The 18,214-nt window shown below is 41.4% G+C and overlaps 1 protein-coding gene across 1 annotated transcript in view; it reads right to left on the bottom strand.

Moving 5' to 3' along the window:
* NT5DC1 (5'-nucleotidase domain containing 1) overlaps positions 1 to 18,214 on the bottom strand; it is a 371,328-nt gene that overhangs the window by 339,353 nt on the left and 13,761 nt on the right. Inside the window, exons 5-6 of the mRNA XM_066607265.1 lie at positions 17,573 to 17,652; positions 7,554 to 7,635 (exon numbers count right to left, since the gene is read on the bottom strand). Of these exons, the coding sequence (XP_066463362.1) occupies positions 7,554 to 7,635; positions 17,573 to 17,652 (162 nt within the window). The remainder of the gene's footprint in view (positions 1 to 7,553; positions 7,636 to 17,572; positions 17,653 to 18,214) is intronic.

Below are 18,214 nucleotides of genomic sequence, written 5' to 3'. Positions count from 1 at the left end.
TTGGAATGTATCAAATGGGCGGATGCCACTGCTCACTGTCTATAGGTAACATCAGATTTGATTGATAGTATATGCTGGAAAGGGGGGAACGGAGGTGAGTGAACAAAAGACAGGCTGCAATAGAGTCAACATGGCCGCAGCTGCAAAATTTAGCAGCTGACCCCCCTGACATGAAGACATGACAGGTTCTCTTTAAAAGCATTTTTCCTTTACACACCATTTATACATAGACAAGATGTGTAAATTAATAAACATGTACTGTGGATACTTTAATAAGAACTGTTAATTAAATGAATAAAAAAACGACATTTCCATCCAATGTGTTTCAATGTGAACTGGTCAATGTACATGAATATTATAGCAGACTTTGTTACTTGTAAGAAACAACAATATTCAAGTGCTACAGTTTAACAGTGAGTTATTTCTAGCATATTTCAAGATATATGCGACACTGCTTCATTTTCAATAACCCTTTATATCTTATTTATATTGGTCCTTTAATTATGGTGCATCAAGTAAATGAATAAAATGGTACTGACTAGTGCAGTACCCTATTGAAATAAATCTGTACCCTATAACAAGTTTCTAATTAAAACGAGTCCCTCATTGAAATACTATGACTGTTACATATTTCTACTGGTCATAAAAATTTGACAAAATAAAAAAGTGTTGCACTTTACAGATTTCTGGATCTTTACTTCAATGTACTGGGACACTGACAAAAATGTCACTAAATTTTAATAAATGTAGGCTAATATTTATGTGAAAACGTGGCTCATTTTATGATTGAATGTGACCTATTCGACAAAAACAACAGCACTTTTCTATGCCAAGGTCTGTGTGAGATGTGACTTTTTTTCTCATTTGTGTCCTAAAGGGGTTTTCTGGAATGTTTAAATTTTTTTTCTAACCAGTTGGTCTTGTTGAAAAGTAATAAAAGAACTCATTCTCTTCTGTTCCAGACCCCCAAAGCTCCAGCATCAAATGTGCTATTCTCTTTGCCAAGTCTGTTTACTTCCTGCAGTCAGTGAGTGGGAAGCCACAGATAGCTACTGACTACAGCCAATCAGAGACGAAGCAGTAAGCCACACCCACTTTTCACCACACTTTTATAACTGATGTGTATGAAACTACCGACACTAAATTCTGGCTCAAACAGTTAATAAATAAGTTCCACAGCAAATAAGACACCATGGACCTGCACCAAAAAAACGTAATATATACTAAACAAGTAAAGTTTGGTGTCTGCTTGCATCTCAACCAAAACAGCTAACTGTAACTGGCCAGCAGCTGGATACCGAGCAAAAAGCTTGTCACTTGGACTAGGTATTATACAAAGTGAACTACTAAAGATATTATTACAAATCACATGTGCCTGCTGGCATAGCTAGGAAAGCTTGTACGCAAAACAATACAGTTTAATGTACTGGAGAAAGGTATATTTTACACTGCCAGCTAGGAAGCTCTTTCGTACAGATCCCGGTAGGTACCCTCCCAATTGAAGAGCCTGTCATTTGCTTCTTTGTTTAGTTTATTGAAAATAATCAAGAAACCCAAACATACCCATAGTGAGAGTGCATATTTTTAAGAGTGAAATGTGCATTGAGGATTTGCGGCAAAGTCTACAGAGGAAACTTTCTTCTACATATGGTGGCATAAAGGAACCTTTGCATAGATCAATAGTCACCCAAATAATCACTCAAACAAGCGATTATGGGCGACTGTCAGCTAGCTAATGTACACCTTGCCCCTGATGGCACAGAGCGCAAAGTTGTTCAGTAGTCACTAGTCATTCCGCCATCATTCTCTGATAGACTCTCACTCCTGTGCTTATGCGCCTGACAGCTGTCCCATCTAAGGGTACCTTAAGGCCACTCGACCCCGCATACACTCGCTCCCATTTTGTTGCACGGGAGCTAGTATTGCTGGCTTGCTCACAGAGTGGCCAGCAGCGGAGCGGGGAGTCTGCAGGAGATTTCACTCCTCGCTCTCCCCTGCCCCTTTCCATTGAGTTAACATAGCGGCCGTTCAGTACTGAGCAGCTGCTATTTACACTGAACGATCAGTATTCAGCTTATCATCCATCGTTTATGCAGCATAAACGATGGATGATGAGCTGAATAATGTTCGTTCATTGTAAATAGCAGCTGTCCAGTATTGAACGGCCGCAATCTTTAGTCAATGGAGAAGGGCGGGGGAGAGCGAGGAGTGAAATCTCCTGCAGCCTCCACGCTGTGAGCCAGCGATACTAGCTCCCCTGCAGCAGCATGAGAGCGAGTATGTGCGGAGACGAGTGTCGGGCATCATTTGCCCAATATTCGCCCCATCTAAATTGGCCTTTAAAGGGTCATTCACACCTGTATTAGCGCTTTCAGTCACAATTCTATCTCACTGTTCCGCTGTTGGAGCAGTAAAATGGAATTGAAGTCTTCAGCTTTTTCCACATTATTTCAATGAATTAAAAAAAAAAAGCGGAATGCTGTCAGTTTGTTTCTGTCCCGTTATCTTTATGCAGCACTATTTGTTCCAGTAAAATATAGAAACATAGTGGACCAGAGGCAAATGGACAGCAATCTGTTTTTTGAAAACCCCTTGAAAACAATTTGGGGAAAACCAGAAATGTTTAATTCAGTTTCTCTGCTCCAAAAATGGAACAGAGAGTCAGAATTGTGACTAACGTTGATGTGAAAACAGCCTGTCACTAGTATATGTTATTAGAAAAGCAAGGAAACACAAACACAAAGTAAATATACTGTACAGTCAATCTGAATTTCAAACTACATAAACTAAAAAGGCTATACACAAACACTAATGGAATATCCTAACAAATAATGTTCTACATTTTCTGCATTTCATTTCATAGTAGTGCCCAACAGACTGTGTGTATGTGCCTCTTGTTTATAGCAATGTGCTGTCTGAGTTCAAATGTGCATTGTCAGCTACACTTACCATAATTACTCAATGTTTATACAGGCAGAAACAATGTTTCCTTCTACCATTTGAGATGAAATAGCGGTATAACTATTTTGACTCTTTGGAAAGAAAAGTTATATTTCTTTCAGTATACAAATTTTAGATCCAGCCTAGGAGTGGATTTCCAGTCCAAATGAAGAAAGATGGAGAAGGCGCTGTAAAGCAGCAGGCAGTTTTCGATACGCCACTTGAACTATTAACCTAAAATGTTACTGACTTTAAATGTCAGGATACTAATGATATTTGGCTCACCAATCCACTGCAACATGTATACAACACTCCTTCATAAAGCAAAAGCAATTAAAACCGTTTTAATATAATGTATAAACAGCCTGCTAACCTGCCAACAGTAGTTGCTGAAATGTTCTACCTCATTTTCTTGGCAATGTTAACAAAGCATTTTTCAGGACCTCCTGGCCAGTTTTGTAAAGCCTTCAGGCTTATCTACTGTCGTTAAAATTCAGCCACATTACTAAACTTTTTTGGTGTGGTATTATTTGATAAGTATTTTAAATGGACAATAACAAAAGCACTGAAACAATGGAAACATTCTTAGCATTTGCAATTTCATCTGAAATATACAGGATGGAAAAATCTGAATTTCAGTTTAGCTGCGGTATGTGTTTGATGTGGTTCCATCTTAAAAACATGAAATAGGATTAGTGAATTGTGTACTATCAAGCCTAGTTTGACCACAGCATGCGGAGCCTAGACAACATTAGAAGTAATGGTTACCAGACTTGGTCAAACAGGACAACGACCCTTACCTGATTCACTTACCTAGCGCACTAAACATTGTATCAGAAATCTAAACTAGAATTCAGAAAGACAAAAGTCTGCAGTCCCTATTAACAAAAGATCTCAGGAATAAACAGTAGGGCAGACAAAAATTTAAAGGAGTTGTACAGGATTAGGAAGACATAGCTGCTTCCTTCAAAGAATAATATGACGTCTGTTTGCAGGTTGTGTTTGGTAATGCAGTGCAGCCCTATTCACTGCAATGAAGCTGAGACTCAATGTGAGACACAATCCATGGCACAGCTTCAAGAAAGCAGCCATGCTGTCTTAACCTTCCTTACAGTGCTGCTCACAGTAACGAAACAGAGAACTCGTTTTACATTTCAATTTTCTCTATAACATTAAAGTTGCTACCCAATTCGTGACCACAGGCAAAACCTGGAAAAGTTTGTCTATGCTAGTTTTTATTCATGATGCCCTTCATATCTTTTTGGAAATACAGAATTCCCATGATATACATACTAATAAATTTCAAAACAGTCTCCTATATACAAGTATGGAATTGGTATATTTTTCAAATAAAATGGTCAGGGGTGTACATAAAAGGGGAGAAGCTTATGGAGTTAAAGGGAATCGGTCACATTGGAACAGCACCATAACGTATATGTTATGGTGCTGTTTCTGTAGAGGACGAGGATACGGGGAATGTAATTTTATACTCACCTGCTCCCCAGTTCTCGCAGTGTTCGCTGGTGAAGATCACGCTGGGCATAAAGATATGACTCTTCTCTGAGTTACGTGTGCTCTCCCATCGACTTGTATGACGAAGTGTGCACATGACTCAGAGAAGAGTTACATCTTTGTGCCCAGCATGATCTTCACTGGCGAGCACCGCGGGAACCAGGGAGCGGTTGAGAATAAAAATTACACATCCCGATTCCCTGTCACCTACAGGAACAGCACCATAACTTAGTTCATGGTGTTGTTCCGACGTGATAGGTGCCCTTTAATTCCACCCCCTTTAAGCCTCAGTTGTTGTTGCTGTGATGCAGCCTATCTGTAAGCTAAGCCTACTCTTGGCTGCCAACAGCATATGCATTTATATAGCTCCCGTTAACTGAATAGAGGCTGTATAAATCTGTATACAGTGATTCGTTCATCATTTAACTAGTTTTGTGTGACTGAATGAAGAGGATCTGGAATGTAATAGAAAAGAAAGGATCTTTAGATTTTTTTTATAAGATACATTAAAACATTACTCGGCCCATAATCCACCAGTGAAACGCCACTGCACCCATCTAACACTATTCTTTATATAGGACACTTTGCTGGCTATGAAGGTGATATTATTATTTTGCATATGGCTCGCACAGACTCAAGGCTGTAATTCCTGTCAAATATCCTTTACTAAACAGAAATTTAAAAGACTTTGAGCCTTTTTTTTTATAAAGTGGGGAAATTACGTAACGTAAAAAAGACTATGCTCACTTCTTTGGCTGCTCCGTAATTCCAGTTCCTCTGCTCTTCGCTTACCTCCTAACATATGCCCACATACTGTCTAACCAGGTGACCACTGCAGTCAATCCCTGACCTCTTTATTGCTACATCGTACTGCTGAGGCCAGGGATTGGCTACTCACCAGTCACGTGCTTAGACAGGAGGTGATCACGCTATCTAGGAAGTATCCAGAGCAATAGTAGGAGAGAAAGAGGCAAGAACTGTCTTGTTTTTCATTTTACAGCATTCCCTCACTTGATTAAAAAAATAAAATAACATAAAGTAGCTGACAGCTCCTTTAATGAATACAGATCACTGTAGAGAGTAGTTAAAAACTTTTTCAACTGGATATTGCATTTACCTACCAGTAAGTGTGAACCAGTCTAAATACTGTACAAACCATCAGTTACTGAAAATGCTCTGTTGTCTATACTTTAGTCATCTATTTACTCTATACTCACACAATTTCCCAAAGTCCAATCTTTGCCACTATTTATGTGGAGCAGCAATAAAATCATAGATGAACCACATTAGCAGACTTACCACAGTCCAGTACAAAGCCTCTACTGAGCTCCTGTTAAGAAAAGTTCAGCACGTTTGTCTAGTAAAATGAATCCCATAAGGGTAGATTCACATGCAGCAGAATTGTTGTAGAAAGCACATGGGGTTTTATAGATCCCATTCAGATAACTGGGGCAGTCAAGGAAATTTCTGCAACAAATCCTCTGTGTGTGAATATAACATAGTAACATAGTAACATAGTATGTAAGGCCGAATGAAGACATTGTCCATCTAGTCCAGCCTGTCTATCCTACTGTGTTGATCCAGAGGAAGGCAAAAAACCCCAAGGCCAGAAGTCAATTAGCCCTTTTGGGGAAAAAATTCCTTCCCGACTCCCTAATGGCAATCAGACTGTTCCCTGGATCAACCCCTAATAGTTCCTACCTGCCTATATACCCGGATTGACACTATACCCTATTGCTGTGTTACGGGATTATTTTTAGATAGAATTTACAATGGCATCTCTTGTAATAATATCAAACATTTTACCACAGTGGAGGTTACATTTACAAGACTTTAAATTACTAGCTCACTTTTTCCCCCTGGTTTAAATACATCAGCACCCCATTTACAGTACGGGGTAATAGGACATACTGTGAAACCTCTCTTAAAGACCACCTCTTTATCCAGAACGGATTTTTTGTGGCAGATTTTAAATTGCACCATAGATTATTTGTAGTCACCGTCTTCTTTGAGAAGACTACCCCATTAGAAGATAACTTTTCTGTGCAATTTTTGGTGCTCATCTGAAGGAGTTTTCACTGTATTCACATGGCAGATTGGTTGCAGAAATGTCTGCATCCTCTGCTTTTCATCTAAATAACACTTAGGCGTTATTCACACGAGTGTATATGTGCAGCGATTTATCTGTGCAAATACGCTGGCCATTAGTAAGAATGCATTGGATTCAATGCATTTATTCAGCTGGCCCGGCATATTTACAAGGGTAAATAGCTGCGTATATACGCTCGTGTGAATAAAGCCTTACAGAAAGCCTGTACATGCTGCAGAAACAACCCCAAATTGATATATATGAAACATAAATCTATTTGCAGAAATTTCTGCAAAAAAAGAAAAATCTGTGGCATGTAAATAAATCCTAAGGGACAATTCTTCCATTTTATATTAAAGGGGTTGTCCCGCGGCAGCAAGTGGGGTTAAGCACTTCTGTATGGCCATATTAATGCACTTTGCAATATACATTGTGCAATAAATATGAGCCATACAGAAGTTATTCACTTACCCACTCCATTGCTGGCGTCCCCGTCTCCATGGTGCCGTCTAATTTCAGCGTCTAATCGCCCGATTAGACGCACTTGCGCAGAAGGGTCTTCTCCCTTCTGGTCGGTCCGGGCACGAGCGGCGTTCTGGCTCCGCCCCCTTCTACGCATCATCGTGTAGCTCCGCCCCGTCACGTGTGCCGATTCCAGCCTCCTGATTGGCTGGAATCGGCACACGTGATGGGGCGGAGCTACGCGATGACGCGTAGAAGGGGGCGGAGCCAGAACGCGGCTCGTGCCCGGACCGACCAGAAGGGAGAAGACCCTTCTGCGCAAGTGCGTCTAATCGGGCGATTAGACGCTGAAATTAGACGGCACCATGGAGACGGGGACGCCAGCGCAGGGAAGGTGAGTATATAACTTCTGTATGGCTCATATTTAATGCACGATGTATATTACAAAGTGCATTGATATGGCCATACAGAAGTGTATAACCCCACTTGCTGCCGCGGGACAACCCCTTTAAGAACAAATGAAGAAGATGCACGTTATTTACTATCTTACCTTTGAAGGCAGTAGTTTTGTAGTTGTGTTCTATTGCAGAAATCACATCTTTCCAGAAATCATACTTCTTTTGCCCATCAGTCTGTATGTTAGAAACACGCATATTAATATTTTTGCAACCTAATCAACATCCTACACAAAATCCATAAAAATAAATATGCTCTACAGGTGGTGGGAGTAATTAAGATGAACAAAAGTTAGTTATCTCATACCTTGGGGTCTCCTAGAACTATAAGGCCACTCTCACACACTTGTTTTTTTGCCGCGATTACAGTGGCGTTTTGAACGCCATGGTAATCATGGTATAACACTCCCATTGATTTCAATGGGGCCTAGCAGACGTGCTCGAATGTGGTGCTTTCTAACGAGCACTATTTGCTCTATTTTGCACGTATTTAACGTATCCCATCACCCATCACAATGATATGGTGCGCTAAAACCTGCTGTCAGAGGCAGTAACCTGTGTCCGAAAACAGCGATAAAATCGCGGCGTTTTGCCGACTGCATGAGTGAGAGTGGCCTTAGCGTCATGAAAATGGTCACAACCAACCCCCCACCCCCCAAGATCCTCCAAACAAACTGAAGAGGAACTGAAAATGTATGCAGCTCCCACATCAACATGCTCTAGCACTGCCTAAAGAACACAACTAGAACTATGATCAAACATATGCAGTAGCTACAGAAGCCCTTCCCTGCCATGGCACACGGTAGGAGATACAATCATGTAGTGAAAGGGTAAAATTCTCTCAGTTATTCTAATACCAAATATATGTATGTTTTGCGCAATTTAGCACTGCCTTAATATAATATAACTGGACCTTCTACCGCATTTTAAACTGGTTACTTTATCTAGCAAGCTGTGCAGATTGGATACAAAAGGAATATTGGTAACACCATTGCATTTTTAGTCCCATTAAAGAATCCAGGGAGAAAACATTTTTAAAACCATGTCAGAGTGGAGGGAAAACAGCAATCCTCACCTCTCCCCATCCCTGTCAGAAGAGATGCTGATCAAGTGATAAAAGAGTGGGGAAAGAGACAGGGGTAGTGCAATTGGGCTTGGCCAGCATCTCCTCTGCCTCTGCCAACTCACCACATCAAGGAACCTTCCACATATCCAGTGAAGCAGAGAGAAAATTAAGACTGAGCAGGTGTGGACACAGAGTAAAAACAACAGGTGGCACTATTTTATTAGTCCTCGAATATCTCAAGATATAAACATTTCTAAATAAGTAAATACAAAAAATACCTATAATTATGGGCTGGATATCACTATATACCATATTCTTCATAGAACAACGCATTTAAAGGCAGCTTTGTAATACAGTTAGGGCCAGAAATATTTGGACAGTAACACAATTTTCGCGAGTTGGGCTCTGCATGCCACCGCATTAGATTTGAAATGAAGCCTCTACAGCAGAATTCAAGTGCAGATTGTAACGTTTAATTTAAAGGGTTGAACAAAAATATCTGATAGAAAATGTAGGAATTGTACACATTTCTTTACAAACACTCCACATTTTAGGAGCTCAAAAGTAATTGGACAAATAAACATAACCCAAACAAAATATTTTTTTTTCAATATTTTGTTGCGAATCCTTTGGAGGCAATCACTGCCTTAAGTCTGGAACCCATGGACATCACCAAACGCTGGGTTTCCTCCTTCTTAATGCTTTGCCAGGCCTTTACAGCCGCAGCCTTCAGGTCTTGCTTGTTTGTGGGTCTTCCGTCTGAAGTCGAGCAAGTGAAATGCATGCTCAATTGGGTTAAGATCTGGCGATTGACTTGGCCATTGCAGAATGTTCCACTTTTTTGCACTCATGAACTCCTGGGTAGCTTTGGCTGTATGCTTGGGGTCATTGTCCATCTGTACTGTGAAGCGCCGTCCGATCAACTTTGCAGCTACTCTTGTCTGCTGTTATGTCATCAATAAACACAAGTGACCCAGTGCCATTGAAAGCCATGCATGCCCATGCCATCACGTTGCCTCCACCATGTTTTACAGAGGATGTGGTGTGCCTTGGATCATGTGCCGTTCCCTTTCTTCTCCAAACTTTTTTCTTCCCATCATTCTGGTACAGGTTGATCTTTGTCTCATCTGTCCATAGAATACTTTTCCAGAACTGGACTGGCTTCTTGAGGTATTTTTCGGCAAATTTAACTCTGGCCTGTCTATTTTTGGAATTGATGAATGGTTTGCATCTAGATGTGAACCCTTTGTATTTACTTTCATGGAGTCTTCTCTTTACTGTTGACTTAGAGACAGATACACCTACTTCCCTGAGAGTGTTCTGGACTTCAGTTAATGTTGTGAACGGGTTCTTCTTCACCAAAGAAAGTATGCGGCGATCATCCACCACCGTTGTCTTCCGTGGACGCCCAGGCCTTTTTGAGTTCCCAAGCTCACCAGTGAATTCCTTTTTTCTCAGAATGTACCCGACTGTTGATTTTGCTACTCCAAGCATGTCTGCTATCTCTCTGATGGATTTTTTCTTTTTTTTCAGCCTCAGGATGTTCTGCTTCACCTCAATTGAGAGTTCCTTTGACTGCATGTTGTCTGGTCACAGCAACAGCTTCCAAATCCAAAACCACACACCTGGAATCAACCCCAGACCTTTTAGCTACTTAATTGATTACAGGTTAACGAGGGAGACGCCTTCTGAGTTAATTGCAGCCCTTAGAGTTCATTGTCCAATTACTTTTGGTCCCTTGAAAAAGAGGAGGCTATGCATTACAGAGCTATGATTCCTAAACCCTTTCTCCGATTTGGATGTGGAAACTCTCATATTGCAGCTGGGAGTGTGCACTTTCAGCCCATATTATATATATATATATAATTGTATTTCTGAACATGTTTTTGTAAACAGCTAAAATAACAAAACTTGTGTCACTGTCCAAATATTTCTGGCCCTAACTGTATGTTCCAGGTTTGTAAAGCTCAGTTTTTACCTTAACTGCTTCACGGCAGTGTCATTTTAGATTTACACATATAGTAAGTTTTGTTAACTTAAAGCTGTTTAAGGCTGGCTGTCCATGGGCGAGTTATCATTGCGATATCCACAGCGATAAATCGCACACGGAGCTCGCATGACACTCTTTCCATTGAAGAACTATGGAAAGCGCAGCTAGACGTCCGCGAGTGGAGAATCATAGCAACAGTGATTAAAATCGCGGCATGCTGCGACTTGCCGGGATTCTCTGCAGTGAGCCTATCTATTAGATAGGCTCATCACAGACATCTTTTGGTGCTCCTCCCTCCTCCCCCACAGCCGTGGACATGCGGCCTTATAGCAAATAGCCTGTGATTGAAACTTGCTCAGGGACAAAAGAAAAGAGCTACACAAGCGCAATTGGTGAAGAATATCTGAGGAATCCAAAGTTGAGCTTGACTTGCTTTGTTAAAAGCAGACTGAAAAAACGCTTTTCGATAATCAATATCTTTATCAGGCCATATACTATATAACAATAGTGGCAATAAATTACCAGAAAAAAAAGGCACGAGGTAAGTTCACCCTTGCATCATTAGCATAAGCTCCAAAACCAAATAAACTATAAAAAACATAAAGCATTGAAGGGAATCTGTCATGCTAAAAATACAGTCTACTCTGCAGGAAACATCTTAAAGAGCAATAGGAACTGAGCAGACAGTAGTGTTTAAAAAAATAGCAGTGAGGGTGGCTTCACATGAGCGTGTTTTTGTGCGTACATACTGTAGGTGCGTACATAAGTGCGCACCCATGTACGTGCAATAACACACGTGAATGCAGGTCCGTGCATTGCCTTCAATGGAGCCACGGCTTTTATATATAAGCTTTTCCCTGAAAAACAGAATTTTAGTGAGAAAAAAAATACTTACCTGTCCGCCGCTGCCGTGTCCCCGTGGGGATGGTCCCTGCACTCAGCCAATCAGAGGCAGCACTCACTCACCCATTCATGAATTCATGAATGGGTGAGTGAGTGCTGCCTCTGATTGGCTGAGTGCTGGGACCAATCAGAGGCAGATCTCAGCTGTCAGTCAATAGCCGAGAGCTGCCTCTGATTGGACACAGTGCCCAGCCAGTCAGAGGCAGCCCATTCAGCAGGCGGGGATTTCAAATCCCGCCTGCTGAATACTCAGAGCAGTGCAGAGAGAAGAGCTGGCTGGACGCGGCTGAGCCCCGGCAGCTGAAGGAAGGTGAGTATGTGTTTTTTCTTATTTTTATCACCATTTTTTAATGTTTTTCAGGGAAGGGCGTATATTTAAAGCCCTACCCTGAAAAACAATTACCGAATGCAGGCAGGTGGATCCCTTACCGCAGCTGTCATCTGTGACAGCTGTGGTAGGGAATTCTTTATTCCCCGCAGGGACGAAGAATTCCTTTGCTGCATTTGTCACAAATGTAGCAGGTGCAGCAGAGAATTCTTCTTCCTCGCAGGGATGAAGAAAACATCTGCCGCATCATCCCCGTGGGGACATGGCAGCGGCGGACAGCTAAGTATTTTTTTTTTTTTACACTAAAATTCTTGTTTTTTAGGGAAGAGCTTATATATAAAGCTATTTTTCAAGGTGGCTTCTGCATCCCTGCCAACATGCAGCTTGAAAGCCGATTTATCACAATTCCCTGATCTCTACTTCCTTCCTGTGCATCTCCTTGCACTGTTATTCGTCAGCAATCTGGTCACAAGAGCTGAATACAAATAAAGCCGTCCCTAGTTGTTCTTACTGAGCAGGCCCAATCTGTATCGCTGGACTGCATGCAGGTCATATCCAGAGCGACCTGGGAATAAACACCTCTGAAGGGCTGGGAGAATGTAATGGCTTTTAGAGCAGGAATTAAGATCAATAAATAGGTTATACTGAATCGTTTCCCACAAAACGATGCATCAATTTATTCAGCTCCTTCTGCTCTATGTCATGAGACCTGCAGATCAGACTGGATTTTTAATGTTATAGGTTCCCTTTTAGCCACATAAAATATGCTATATACAAATGTCCAAAAAAGATTTAAAAAAGAAACAGAATAAATATAATTATAACATGCATAAAACGTGACATCACAGATACTAATGAACTAAGACAAGAAAATCTAAAGTGAACAGCTAAGATAAGACAAAGGATGATGCCAGAATCATTGCTGGGTCCTACCAAGAGTATAAAAGTTGTGAGCAGACAAAAAGGTAGCAAATGGAAAATGAACAGCTAAAGTAGAGATGAGACACTGCGGGGGCATGAGGAATCGCTTCATCAGCATCCTGCAGAAGACAATTGCTGATGTTGTCAAAGGGATAAAACGATGGCTGATGGTAAGGAGACATGATGCGCTCTATACCGGGGCAGTCACATGATCCAACCTGGCTAAAGAGAAGATAGGGCATCCACTGTAAAGTACAAAAAAAAGCAAATGATACAGCAATATAAAAGGGAACAAAAATGAGAGAAAAGTGCGGAAAGAGACCAAGAAGGCAATGATGGATGAAAAAGGTAAAATCTAAGGGCAAAAGCTGAAAGAAGGGAATATATAAAACAATGATATAATGATGACACCATCATTAAAGTGGTCAGCAGTTAAACGGACAGAGAAAATTTCATAACACATGAAAAACATGCTACACATAGTAAAACACAATAATATAAACAATCAAAAGGGGATCATGTTATTGAGTTCATTGGAGCTGAGAACTCTTATATACAGTAAGGCCTCATGTCTACGGGCAGATCGGATTCTGCAAGCAGAATCCAACCCTGGCCGAGGCCAAGGACCTTACTGAACTCCTACTTACCCGTCCGGGTATTCTGTGCGTCTTGTCTTTTCTTTACTGTGGATGTGGAGTTTTTTCTAAACTTTTGATTCTCCGCAGAATCCACGTCCCGTCTGCAATTCAATTGTGGACGGGCCGCGAATCGGACGGCTTCCATTGACTTCAATGGAAGCCGTCTGTACGGGATTGACAGTGAAGTAGAGCATGCTGCGATTTTTTTTCCGGACCAAGAAGCCCCGCAAATCAAATGCGCATGCTGTATTTCACTTGTGGACGCCCATGTATACCAACATGGACTGCTCGATTTGCGGATCTTAGTAAAAGGAATCTGCTCAATGGGAGTAACTTAATTATTTTTAAAATTGTAGTCATGCAGCAAAGAACAATAACTATAAACACTGTGTTTCAGGATTCCAATTTTTTAGATCAATGCTTATTGATCCTGCTCCCATCACGTAGAGCTGAAATATCAATTTTTTTTGAGCCCATTGTTAACCTAGCAACAACAAAAGCAGGCAAGCAAATGGAACACTGAAGTTAATTTTACCAAATGAAAAGATTTATGCAAGCAAGGCCTGTGGGCCACAGTCCCATATTTAGACTGTGTTCCTTATCCAGGATAGTACGTAGTCCACCTGTGAGCTATATCCTGCCTCTGGGGCTCCTCATTTTGGCCCTGGAGAGCAGTGGTGCATGGTCTAGCTGTGCATGAGAAACAATCCATCTGCTCAGTCACATATCTGTGTAATCCTCCCTTACCCAACAGAGCTGTGTTCTTTGTGCTGGGGAAGAGATGTGTTAGTGTGCTGCACTGATACCTTTTATCACTCCCTGCTGTAGCCAGGCTCCTGCACCGAAGGACCAGAAATTAGGGTTATTGCGTTATTACTAGTGTTATCTTGTGTTCAGTTGAGACTAGCAATACTCTCCTCATTCTGTTCACAGTAGACTATTTAGATGGCTGGATGGCTTCATCAAATTCTCAATACAATCTATATTGCTGAAGCCTGCATTTTGCTTATAGGAAGTAAGCACTGGGGCGCAAACTGTTTAGATAAACAGAAAAGAGAGTTGTCCAGCTCCACGATTAGAGAATTAAAATATCTTTACTGGAAACAATTGAAATCCAAAGCAGTTTGACTTCCTACATGCAAACGCACTTCGGATGTTAGAGATATCTCTTATGCTGGGTGCAAACAGGGCGGATTTGATGCGGAAAGTCCATCTGGAATTTCGCTGCAGCAAGTTGACCTACGGCCGCTAATTCTGGGATTAGCCGGCCATGTGGATGAGATTTGTGAAAAATCTCGTACACATAGGACAGGCAATCTGTCGCGGCAAAGCTGGCAGAAGCCGCTGCTGTGGTACGGATTCCCAGGCCGCAGCATGTCAATTTATTTATTTATTTGTTCTCCTTTATCAAAGCGCCGGCTGCAACAGAAAAGTGTGCCGCCAAGCTGCTCCATAACCCGCAGCTAAGTGCTGCACGTTTTGAAGCAGCACTTTCCTGGCGGAAATCTCGCTGTTTTTCGCTGCTGCCAAACCGTGAGATTTCGGCGGGATTCCGCCATGTGAGATCCCAGCCTTAACGTCTGAAACACTTTTGCATGAGGCAAGTCAAGTCTCTATTTTTATTCATTAATCATACAGCTGGTCAACTCTCTTTTCTCATGTGATTGCTGCCTGGCTATGCAGGATCCGTGCTTCAGAGCAGGTAAATTTGTACAGAGGTGCTGAGCTTGTTATCTTTTCTGGCTCTTAAATAGATAGACCAGTGGGTATTGCTCCCTTTCTTATAATTACACTAAGCTGTAATGTAACAACCAGCCTAATTTTTAGAAATATCCAGTATTCTATGTAGACAATCTTGAATCTATATCTCAGACTGGTATCACTTTAAATATTTACCTCTAATACAAATAATAGGGCCTAATGGATGACTCTAGGAAGGAATAGCATCGTTTATGGATTATACCACACATCTTGGATAATGACTTTCAAGCGGACGGTTCTCCATCTCACTCCCAGTGGTGGTCAAGGCAGGCCCATCCTCATATAATGCATCAGTAAATCAAGCCCGCAGTCATGCACCCATAAAGCTAGACCACTTTTTTAGGCCACAGGATACCAAGGGTGATCTTTCCCCAGATGCGTCTCTGTCTATGTTTATTTCCAAATATGTATTGCTTTACCATATGTAAAAAATAGTAATAACATAGAAAACCAAAAATTAAAATTAGAATTTAAAAAAAAGGAAAGGGGGAGAAAAATTCAAATTCTTCTGCCCACATAACATCAGTAAGGGCTTAGTCACACAGGCGCATCCGGGCGCCGATGCGCCTGTCTTCCTGCAGGATAAGACAACCGCAATGCAGGTGCGGAGAAAGAACACATGCCGGTCATGTGTTCTTTCTTCTGGCGCTGCGAAGAGTTGTCGCTACCTGCAGTGCGGCCGTCTTCTTCGTGCAGGAATCTGGGCGCATCGGCGCCCGGATGCACCTGTGTGACTGAGCCCTGATATAAACGTAATACTTCTAAATTTGTATCATTTAAGCAATGGGTTCCATATCTCATCCTCTCATCAAACCTTATTGCATTAGGCTTTTCACCACACATGATAAGATTTATCTTATTAACCACTTCCTCAATGTTTAAATTTCTACGTTTTCCAATTTTGCACCAGGTAGAACTTTAAAGCTGATAAGATATGTTGTTCTAATTTATGTACTTTAATTTAAATCTCTTCATATTTGTCGCCTAATAAGAAAACTGTTGAAGAAATTGCGCACCTGCATTCTAATAGTTTAGCTACCTTTTGCCCCAGTTTCCTAACAATCCTAAGCTCCAACCACATATAATTCATAGAACCCCCTTCTCTATACTTCATAAAGCATGCTGGATTACTTTCTATTAGGAACTAAATATGCGCACCAGTCGGAATGTGGGCTTCGTTGCAGGGTCGCCAGGCCACTACTCAGAAAGTGGTCCCAGTATTGTAACTGATAGTCCTAGAGGTATAGGAGTAAGACAGAGCATTTTAGAAAATCTATCAATCAATGTAGGTTCGTAATGAAATCCATGGCAGTAAGAAGCCAGGGAGACTCCAGATTAGGCAGAGGTAAAAGAAAACTAGCAAGTTGCTGTCGAGAAGGCTTATTTTGTGGGCCTACTTGACAAGCTGAAACAAAATCTATGACATCCTGAAATAATATAAGCCACTAATAGCGGCAGGAAATAAATTCAAAAGTCCTGCATGCTCCGGCATGGCTGACAAGCTTGGTAGTATGCCCTCATGAGCGAATCTTCAGTCTTTGCTCAATAAGAAGAAATGTTTTGTCAAGAACAATGGATACTGTGGTCACCCCTGACATTAAAGTACCGTATTTTTCGCTTTATAAGACGCACTTTTTCCGCCTCCAAAGTGGAGGGGAAAAGTTCCTGCGTCTTATAAAGCAAATATGTCGAAAATTTGTTCCGATCGCCATTTTAGCGCGATCGCGAATTTAGCGCGATTGCGCGTTAAATTCGCGATCGCACGAACAAATGTGCGATCAGTTTGAAGATTTCTCTCCTCCTGTCAAAAAAAAAATCATTACTCACCTCCCCCGGCATTCTGCGGCGCTGCTGCAGGCTGTCGCTCCCTCCTGGTCCCCGGCAGAGCATTGCTTTCTGTACGCGGGGCTTGAAATCCCCGCCTCATGACATCATTGAATGGCTGTGATTGGCTAACACACGTGCGCCTTCAGCCAATCACAGCCATTCAATGATGTCATTGAATGGCTGTGATTGGCTGACGGCGTGTGTTAGCTAATCACAGTATTAGCTTTCTGGAGGCGGGGATTTCAAGCCCTGCGTCCAGAAAACAATGCTCTGCCGGGGACCAGGAGGGAGCGACAGCCTGCAGCAGCGCCGCAGAACGCCGGGGGAGGTGAGTAATGATTTTTTTCCCATTTTCCCGCTCTAAAACGGGGGTGCGTCTTATAGACCGGTGCGTCTTATAAGGCGAAAAATACGGTACCTCAACAGTGTCAGCTTTAGTATTTCTTCAGCAGGCTGGAAGTGCAGGTGGAAATCAAATCTGGCAAAGAATAAGAACCAATGGACCAAGTCTGGGAGTAATGGTATGTAGGACTTTTATGTGGCATCACTGTTAGATAAACATTGACGTTTACTTCCCTCAGAATCTTAGAACTATGAGGATAAATCAATCAATATCAATCTTTGGCTCTTAATCACAAATATGTCCTTTGCCATCACAAAATTACTGATTTTATACTCACCAAATCTAAAGAATCAACAACCTTAGCACACAGAAGTGCGGCTGGCAAGTCAAAATAGTTGTCATAGAAGTAGTATTTAGCTGTAACAGGAAAAGACAACACATTTAAAGTTTTGCAAGTTTGTGTTAAGCAAAATTGTATAACACAATTCTATAACTGAAGGGAATCTGAGGATTAATAAAAAAGAGATCCAATGTAAGTACCCATTGTTTCAAACACTGTTTTTAGCCAACTGAATACCAAAATAAGACAAAAACTGAACATACCCTAGGGCAGTTGTGCTCAGCCAAATATATTGTGGAGCTCTCCAATACAGCCCTTGATTACATCGCCATCAGCCAGGATCAGCACAAACCTGCATGACTTTTTTTTAAAGAGCTCTTCGTGTTCTGTATAGATGGACAGATCATTCGGTGTGTAAAGGACTAAGAACTGATAAAAATCATGGGGAAGGCCACTATGCTATGTGAATTTGGCTTAATCTTGGAGCTGCAAATCAAGCACATGAGGCCGCTAGTTGGCCATCATTCTTCTAGAAAATTATAGTGTGGTAAGCATTAGGGTTAAGGGGGTCAGTAACTTTTATAGATGAGTAATACAATTGTTGAAAAACTTTTTTAAGCTTTTGTCATACTACATTAA

This window comes from Eleutherodactylus coqui, chromosome 1 (genome assembly GCF_035609145.1).
Source record: "Eleutherodactylus coqui strain aEleCoq1 chromosome 1, aEleCoq1.hap1, whole genome shotgun sequence".
Taxonomy (NCBI): domain Eukaryota; kingdom Metazoa; phylum Chordata; class Amphibia; order Anura; family Eleutherodactylidae; genus Eleutherodactylus; species Eleutherodactylus coqui.
The sequence above is the reverse complement of the archived record's forward strand: the minus strand, read 5'-3'. Positions and strand labels throughout refer to the sequence as shown.